A 9,751-nucleotide genomic window follows, 5' to 3' on the forward strand; every position below is an offset into this window, starting at 1 on the left:
TTTGCTTCGTCGTCAATCCAAAAAATCTGCATCATTATATTCTCGTCCGTTGTACCAAATTCACCTTCAAATTCTCTCTATGTAGCATTTTTATCATACAGTTCACTTTTTATTTCGCTGTTGTATGCCTCTATGTTACTAAATATTTACTTTGAAACATACAATGTTGTAGTTCGTGTTTTTTGTTAAAATTTATTATTGACTCAAAACATTTTGGTCCAATTGAGCCAGATAGTTTACCACGTGTGTTAAAAATTTCGAATCACGTCGAGTAAAAACTGTGCCGGAAGTCTCGGAACGCTACTGAAGTGAATTTTGAATGTGAACCCTTGTCGTCATTGTGTCACTATAAAGTGAAGTGAACAGTGAACTGTGAAACCTTTGTCATCATTGTGACACTATAAAGTGAAGTGAATAGTGCAATTTCAAACGTTCTCGCTTTCGTGTCACTAAATTAAAGTGAATTTAGAAATTGAACTTTTGTCTCTCGTGCTTTATGCAATTCTCGTCTCGTGTAAATCGAATAAAATTGAAATTTTGTTTCTCGTGCTTTATGCAATTCTCGTCTCGTGTAATCCGAATAAAATTGAACTTTTTTTCTCGTGCGTTACGCAAGTTCGGTGTCACGGGTAAGTGAAAGTGAACCATAGACTCTTAAATAAAAAGAGTCCAAATTTTCGTAGCCGTTGTCACAATTACTCAATATTGTCGACAAAATTGGAATAACTGGGGCTTCATCGAGGAACCTCGAAAATGAACATGTCGCAGCATCCATTGTACCAGAGAACTTCCAAAAGGTAAGCGAGTTTTTTGGTACCACCAATTGTCCTCTTTAAATTTCCCCATTTCTTTCGTATATTTTTCTTGTTGCTCTCTTTAATAACCTGTCGAAATTTTCGAAATGGCTCCAAGCGTGGAATAACTCAAAATTAAAATCACCAATTCAAAAAGAAAGATAACAAACTTCGCTAAGTTTGTCGATGGATATACCGCTGAACGCGATTTTCCTGTTTTACAAAAAAGAACAAATGACCTCGAAAGGGAGTTTGAAGAATTTGACAAATGTTTCAGTGAATTAGAATTACTTGTGTCTGAATCTACTCACGCGGAAGCACGTACGGAATACGAAGAGAAATTTTATGCTGGATTCGGCAAAGCTGAATCATTTTTAAATGAACGTATCGCGAATCCACCTATCGACTCGTTGTCTTCGCAAAGCATCAGGCGCGAAACGCTTTCAAATTCCGTCCGAAATCCGAAAAAGAGTTTACCACGTGCCAATCTACCGACTTTCAGTGGATCATATGAGGCCTGGTTGGGTTTTCATGATCTGTTCAAATCTCTCGTCGATAAAGATGATGAAATACCAGACATTGAAAAACTATATCACCTCAAAGGTTCACTGAAAGGCGAAGCCGCAGAAATTATCGCCTCCATAGAATTCTCATCGGAAAATTACAAAGTCGCTTGGGATCTGCTTAAAGAGCGTTATGATAATAGAAAAATTATTCGTTAAACACACGTGAAAGCTTTATTAAATTTACCACACCTCTCGAAAGACTTTCCGGGTCGCTCGTTACTCGATCAAATACAAAAACATGTTAGGGCACTTGAAGCTTTGAAAGAACCCGTCGAAAGATGGGATACACTCTTAGTCGAAATTATAAAACAAAAATTAAATACCTTTATCCGCGAGAAGTGGGAAGATTTCAACTGCGAATCCGAAAACCCCACATATACAGAATTGATAACCTTCCTTCAACGTCGCGCGCAGTTTGAAGAAACAAAATCGGATCAAATTCAAGGTAGGTCCCAAAGTTTATCAGATAGCAAACCTTTTAACTCTCGACCCAATCAGCGATCTCAGCAAGGATTTGCAGCCTCAATTACAAATTCTTATTGCCCACATTGCCAGGGAGAGCATGTCATATACAATTGTGAACCATTGAAAAAACTTACTCCACACGATCGCTTTGAAGCCATAGAAAAGGCCGCTCTTTGCATTAATTGCTTTCGCTCTAATCATCGTGTTTATGTCTGTACTGCCAGTCCTTATCGCAAGTGTGGCAGAAAGCACCACACACTCTTACATTTTGAAAAAGGAAAATCTGGAGAGTATAGTGAGTCACAGCCAGCCGTTCAAAGTCAATCTGTCCTTAATCTCTATGCTCGTGTTTGTTCCGAAGGGTTGCTAGGCACTGCAATCGTCGATCTAGTCAATTCCCAAGGAAAGTCAAAAACTTGTCGCATCTTTTTAGACTCGGGCTCTCAAGCCAATTTTATCACCGAGGCCACAGCTTCTTTTTTGAAATTATCCAGAAAACCAGTTGATGTCACGGTCGCGTGTGTCGATAGTATTTCCACGGAAATAAAACACTCCGTTTCGGCGACAGTAAAGTCGCGATTCAATAAGTATTCAAAAAATCTCGAATTTTTCGTCCTGAATCAAATCTCTAAAAATATGCCATCTATCGTAATAAATCGGTCCAGGTTCGAAATCCCAAAAAACATAACTCTCGCTGATCCTGACTTCCATAAGCCATCGGAAATCGATGCACTTATCGGCGGTAAATTATTCTTCAAATTACTATGTGCAGGTCAGATCTCGTTAAAAAACCATCCTGATGCCGTTTTGCAGAAAACGCATCTCGGTTGGATAGTAGCAGGAGAGATAAATAGCCTTTCATTGAAAAACAATTTTAAATGTCATTTTATAACTCACTAGACGCCCTTAGACGTGAATCTTACTAAATTTTGGGAAATGGAGGAAGTTCCTTCCGCGAAACTGCTATCTCAAGAAGAGCAGGCCTGCTAAAATCATTTCAAAATTAATACTCAACGTAACTCGGAAGTTCGCTATGTCATTAGATTACCCTTTAATGAAAACAAAGAAAAATTGGGAGATTCGCACTCTATGGTTCTTCGTCGCTTTAATATATTAGAAAATCGTTTCGACAAGAATCCTCAATTAAAAGAGAATTACTGCAATTTCTTAAATGAATATAAAAATTTAAAACATATGTCGTTGATAAAAAATAAACATCTTGTTGCACCCGGTTTCTATCTTCCTCATCACGCTGTGATAAAAGAGGACAGCATAACCACAAGAATTCGCGTTGTTTTCGACGGATCCGCAAAAACCTCGTCAGGCGTTTCCTTAAACGAATCTTTAATGGTCGGTCCTACAATTCAGGGCGATCTCTTTACACTTTTGATTCGATTTCGATCTCATACCTATGCTCTTACCGCTGACATCGTGAAAATGTATCGGCAGGTCCAAGTGCATCCAGATGATGCCATATATCAAAAAATTCTATTTCGCGAAAATCCAAACGACATCATAAAAGAATTTTCTCTCGATACCGTCACATACGGTACCTCTTGCGCCCCCTTCCTCGCTATTCGTGCTCTACACCAATTAGCTGATGATGAAGGGGCCAAGCATCCTATCGCAGCAACCGTGCTGAAAAAAGATTTTTATGTGGGTGACTTGCTGACTGGTGCGAAAACGCATCAAGAAGCCGCATTCCTTCACGATGACCTGACTGCACTCTTGCAAAAAGGTGGCTTCCCTCTTAGAAAATGGGCCTCAAATGACCCTTCGTTAGTGCCTGAAAATTCAGACAATCCATCCAGTACACACTTGTCGCTTGATCCAAATTCCAACGTAAAATTTTGGGAATTCAATGGAACTCTCGTCAATATTTTATTTTCTACAAAATCGACCTCTCGGATTTTTCGAATACCGTAACCAAACGCTCAATTTTATCGCAAGTCGCTAAATTATTTGACCCGTTAGGATCACTTGGCCCAGTCATTGTGAAAGCTAAAATGTTAATTCAACTTCTTTGGAAAGCTGGAGTCCAATGGGACAGTTCAATCCCTGTAGAAGTTCACAGTATGTGGCTTAAATTCAAAGAGCAATTACCACTTTTAGAGGAGGTTAATTTTCGTCATTTGATTATCGCGTCCAATTCAATTGAACTTCAAATGCACGGCTTTTGTGAAGCAAGCGAAAAAACGTATGGAGCCTGCATTTATTTGCGGTCAACCGACAATCAAGGCAAGCATCATATTGCACTAGTTTGCTCGAAATCCAGAGTCGCTCCCGTGAAGCCCGTGACGTTGCCGCGTCTAGAGTTAAGTGCGGCACTTCTACTCGCTCGCTTATGCACCGCAGTCAAGCAAGCACTTGAAATTGAAATAAAACAAATTTATTTGTGGTCAGACTCCACTATAACACTGAATTGGATAGACACTGAGCCTCATTTGCTAAAAACTTTCGTTGCTAATCGAGTCGCGGAAATACAAAATCTCGCAACCTCTTGTGAATAGCGACACGTGCCTACTCAGGACAATCCCGCGGACTTAGTCTAAAGAGGCCTTACACCTCAAGACTTTTTAGATGCACCCCTTTGGAAAAACGGCCCTCAGTGGCTCTCGCTTCAAGAAAATCATTGGCCTCATGGAAAAATTCATTTAACTGGGATTCCAGACAAACGCACAATAATTGCCATCCCTATTTGCACTAAAGAAAATCAAATTGACCAGAAACTTGTCGAAAGGTGTAGTTCCTTTAAGAAACTCAAATTAGTTGTCGCTTATATCCGACGATTTGTTCACAACGCAAAGAACCCTACGTCAAAATCTAGCGGTCCCATCACTATAAGCGAACTCGAAGCCGCTAATTGCACTATAATTACCACAACACAACTCGCCACGTTTCCAAAAGAAATTCACTCGTTAAAAAATGAAAATGACCTTGACAAAAAAAGTCGATTGATTCCGTTGAAACAATTTTTAGACAAACACGGGATCCTCAGAGTAGGCGGTAGATTAAAAAACTCAGATTTGCCTAAAGAACAAAAACATCCAATCATATTGCCTCCCCATCATCATGTAACTCGACTTATCATACGTGAAGAGCATGAAAGACTCAAACACTCAGTACCCCAGGCCACTTTGTACTCCGTTCGAGAAATTTTTTGGCTCTTAAACGGTCGTAACATCACGCGGTTGATAATACACCAATGCGTTCGATGCTTTCGCGCAAAACCTCGAGGGATGGATTACGTCATGGGGAATCTGCCACAAGAACGCGTGTCTTACTCTCGTCTATTCCTTAACGTCGGTGTTGGCTATTGTGGTCCATTGTACGTTAAGGAAAAAAGATTTCGCAATCGCAATAAATTAAAAGTCTTTGCCGCTATTTTTATTTGTTTAAGCACAAAGTTAGTGCGCTTAGAACTGGTTAGCGATCTGACCACAGATGCATTAATGGCCTGTTTAAATTGACTTTTCTCTAGACGTGGAATTTCAAAAAGTATCCATTCCAATAACGCAACGAATTTTGTAGGTGCTAATCGCGAACTTATCGATCTCTATAAACTCTTTCAATCGACCGAGCACAATAAAATAGTGAAAGAATTTTTGAATCAGCAAAAGATTACGTGGAACTTTATTCCTCCCAGATCACCGCACTTTGGCGGTCTCTGGGAGGCAGCAGTTAAATCGTTCAAACACCATCTCTCTCGCACAGTTGGAGATACGTTATTAACGTTCGAGCAGCTAGAAACCTGTATCATTGAAATCGAAGTCATACTGAATTCTCGTCCTCTGTCTCCCATGTCGTCCGATCCCAATGACCTGCAACCCTTGACTCCTGGTCATTTCCTAATTGGTGGTCCTCTAACAAGCTTTCCTCAGATGAACTTCAAGGACACAGCCTACAATCGCTTGTCTGTCTGGCAACACGCGCAAAAATTGCGACAACATTTTTGGACTCGATGGCAGAAAGAATATCTGTATCAATTAACTGTTCGAAGCAAATGGCAATCTAGCTCCAACCATTGCATCAAACTGGGAACCATGGTTGTGATCAAGGAAGACAACCTCCCGCCCCTCCATTGGAAACTCGGGCGTATAGTCGCTATTCACCCTGGTCCAGATGGCATCATCCGCGTAGCTACCGTGAAAACTGATACGGGAGAGTACAAGCGTTGTATAAAGAAACTTTGTCCTCTTCCTATCGAACCTCTTTCTCGAGCTGCTGAAGAAGTGGAGAAATCGTCACAATGATTCGGGCTTAGAATCATATAAAATTCAACTGGGTTCACGATATATAATTTATCATAATATTCTCTCGGTCTATTGATATACCCTTATATTTTTAATTTTAGATATCTATAACTTTATTTTGTTCTTGAACGTCTTCGTTTAAATATTTTCAATCTTCAAATTTTTGAATCTTATTTATCTTTCGGCTCCGTTTAAAATGATATTTCGTTTTTAATCTTCTGTCCTCGAGTTTGTCACGTTTCGACACTTTCTACCTATTTGTGTACCTTTGCTAAATTACTGTCTATTGCGTCTCTATTGTATTCGATAACAGATGTAAGAAGGGCCTTGCAAAGATAATTCCGCTTCAGCCTCCGGAAACATCTCGTCATAAACTTATATTGTCTTTCCTTCGCCAAACAAACTAAATCCGTAGAATTTCATAACTCATTTTCGACTGTCTCGCAATTACCTGATTTCGGAAGGACCCATTACAAGGGGCCTCACCCCCGTCTCCCACTACTCGATTTTCCTTCCACGCCTACGTTTCCTACTTTGTACTTCCTTAACCAATCCTAAACCTCTACGTCATCAATTCTCCCTCTTCGAAATTTTCCATTTTTGCACTCTTCCCTTTGCTTCGTCGTCAATCCAAAAAATCTGCATCATTATATTCTCGTCCGTTGTACCAAATTCACCTTCAAATGATACTTTCCCCTAGATGCCCAGATGTGCACCTACGTTCAGAGGTATACATTTAAGACTTGAAAATTGTTACAAATGCTGATTGGGAGACCAATGAAATTCGAGCTGCAACAAATTTAACACCAGCGTTTTTCTGTGTTGCGGGTCTTCTTAAAAGGTGCAAATATAATCTTCAGTATTATTGCGAATGATGTACATTTAAAATCGTAGAAATTTAATAAAAATTATAATTTTGGAGTGAACATTTAATTATGTCTTTTTGCGATGTTTGAGAGAGGTTTCATACAGAAAAAGGTTGAAATTATTTAAAGCAAACATTATGGAATCTAATTTAAACCTTACAAACAGTCATAGGCTTAAGGATATTGAATTCTACTATATTTCCTTCAAAAATACGATACTTTGATACTCATGAAATTTCTACGATTTTCAATTTTTATCATTTGAAAAAATACTAAAGGTTATTTTTATACCTTTGAAGAAGACCCGCCATGCTTCAATCCTACCTTGGTGGTATAAAATTAGCAATTAAAATTTGATTTACTGACACCTGAATATTTTGCATTTTTATTGGTCAGTATGGCCAAAATAATTATTGAGTAATTTCATTGATTGATTATTCCAGTGGCGAAGCGAGGGGGGAGGGCTTGGGGGACTGATGCCCCCCATTTTCCAACCGTGTATAGTTGCCGCTTACGGGCGTAAGTGTCAAATTTTCGAAAATCGGTTTATTGGCTTAAACTACTTGTATGCCCCTAACTCGTGTCCCTGTTGAAGATTTTGGTCCATTTCGTAACGAAAGTAGGTCTAGGAAAAAAGTCAGTGCATACGGGCTAAAGTGCCACGATGCTTACTGGTGTAAGTGCAAAGATATTATAACGGTGTAAGAGTGTATAACGGTGTGCGCGGTGTTAGAGTGGGGGAACTGTGTGCGCGCGCGCGCGCGTGTGTGTGTGTGTGTGTGTGACATCACCTTTTCTGCTCTATCGAGGTCCTGCCCTTACCGTAATACGAAGCCGAATTCTTGTTTTCTCATTGTCGTGCTCGGATATTTATTCTTTATGCTTGAAAAAAAATGCTTGAAAAAAACGTTATCAAAAAGTTCTCTTTTAGATGGCAGTATTTATATGCGTCTTCATATTCTGAATTGTCTACTTAATTAAGTATAGTCAAAGATTAAGTTTCTCAAAGCTCTGTAAGCTTTGAGGTACACATTCTCATCGTGACACTCGCTCTGCGCGCTCGATTTCCGACAGACATTTGTAAACAGGTTTTGTTGGATTTTTTTTCGTAACTTTCGTCGTTTTTCCACACATTTTTTTTTATTTTACTTTTTCAACGTTATTGTTCACTAATAAAACAAAAAGTACGCGTCCTATCAAGAAGTGATTATTAACGAAATTGTAGATCTTTTTTGGGATAACCATTTTTTTTTATTCTTCTTTTTTTGTATCCTACATAGTTTGTCGACAAAATTAAATTTTTTATTTTCCATTATTTTTTGTGCAATCAAAATTTGAATTTTCGATTTTTGAAGAAAATCCAAAAATTGGTTATGATAATCTTGTAGGGCTTTCAAAAAGAAATGTTTTTCATCTCTTCACTTTTTTTCATATCGTGCATTTTTCGGCTTTAAATTTTGATTTTTGGTTGATTGCAAAAATTTTGAAAACATTATAACTCTGCGAATTTTCTTTTTATCGAAAAAAGTCATGAGGTTAAATTGATTGTTCTTTTCAATACTATAAATATCCGTACATAGAATTTTAAAATTCAGAAAAAAGTGGTCTCAAAAATTTTCAAAATGCGCTCACTTTTTGAATTTTTATTAAAAATGGCTGGTTAACGAACTCGTCCTTTCTTTTAGGGCTTAGAAAAAGTATGCCAAAGATGGATTTGATTCGTTCATTTTTTCGAGAGTTATTGTATTTACGGACGAACGGACAGACGGACGGACAGACAGACGCCATCGTGAAAACCTGATTTTCGGATTCAGGGGGTCTCGAAACGTGGAGATCCGTTGAAAAAGTGTGATGTCAAATTTCCGATAATTCTAATACTTTCTCAATCATAAATGATGAGAATGTAAAAATGTGTACTTGATATATTTTTTTATTAATTTTTTTATTAGAATAATAAAATATTTACACCAAAGAAACAACTTTTTTAACGTTTAAAGTTTTTGGAAATTATTGTTTGAATTTAAAATAACAATAATTGAAAAAAAAACATTTCTGGATAAGGTATTTTATTTAAAAATATACATGGTATTTTTTTAAATTATAAAAATCTTCCGCAAAATCGAATTGCTAATTTAAAAAATTAAAAAGGAACTTTGAGATAAATTAGTGCTGATTTAAATCCTGCAAAATTTGCTTGGAAAATTTTATCATCTTCGAGGAAAATTTAGAGAGAATTTTTCTTTCGTTTAAGGCACACGTGTTTTTACATAGATTTGTCTATATATTTTTTGTAGAATTATTTTAAATTTGAACAATAATTTTTTAACGCTAAATATTAAACAAAAATGTTTTTGATAAAAATATTTTATTATTGTAATTTTAATAAATAAATAATATTGATTAAGAAACAATTTTATATAAGGAATTTTATTATTTGGTAATATTATAAACTGTTCGGGAATTTTATTTTAGTTTTGGAATTTTATTATTCAAGACAGAGAGAATTTTACCGAATCGGGAATTAAATTTTTTCATCCATTTCAGGCGTCCCTGTAAAAGTACAGAAAATTCGCTGTAATTATAATTTTGACACCTGAATCTTGTCGATTTTTTTAGCGTGGATCCACAGATTCCCTTAGCGCGGATCCAGAGAAGTATCCTGAGGGTTGGGGGGCATCACAAAATTGTGTAGACATGTTGTGTTTATACATACATACGAGGGTGGATTGATAAGTTTCCGGCCTGACCAAGAGATGGCGCCACTAGGCCTACCTTGAGGTGGCGTTCTATAGTACCATCCTTAGATA

General features: G+C 37.4%; 1 protein-coding gene across 1 annotated transcript; it reads left to right on the forward strand.

The window, feature by feature from the left end:
• The first annotated feature begins 3,831 nt into the window (after nucleotides 1-3,831).
• Nucleotides 3,832-6,078, forward strand: LOC117180482. The gene is made up of 3 exons (XM_033372981.1): nucleotides 3,832-4,327; nucleotides 4,496-5,153; nucleotides 5,307-6,078. Exons 1-3 carry the CDS (start codon nucleotides 3,832-3,834, stop codon nucleotides 6,076-6,078), a joined length of 1,926 nt encoding a protein of 641 aa, XP_033228872.1.
• Nucleotides 6,079-9,751: the final 3,673 nt, after the last annotated feature.

This window comes from Belonocnema kinseyi, chromosome 9 (assembly GCF_010883055.1).
Source record: "Belonocnema kinseyi isolate 2016_QV_RU_SX_M_011 chromosome 9, B_treatae_v1, whole genome shotgun sequence".
Taxonomy (NCBI): domain Eukaryota; kingdom Metazoa; phylum Arthropoda; class Insecta; order Hymenoptera; family Cynipidae; genus Belonocnema; species Belonocnema kinseyi.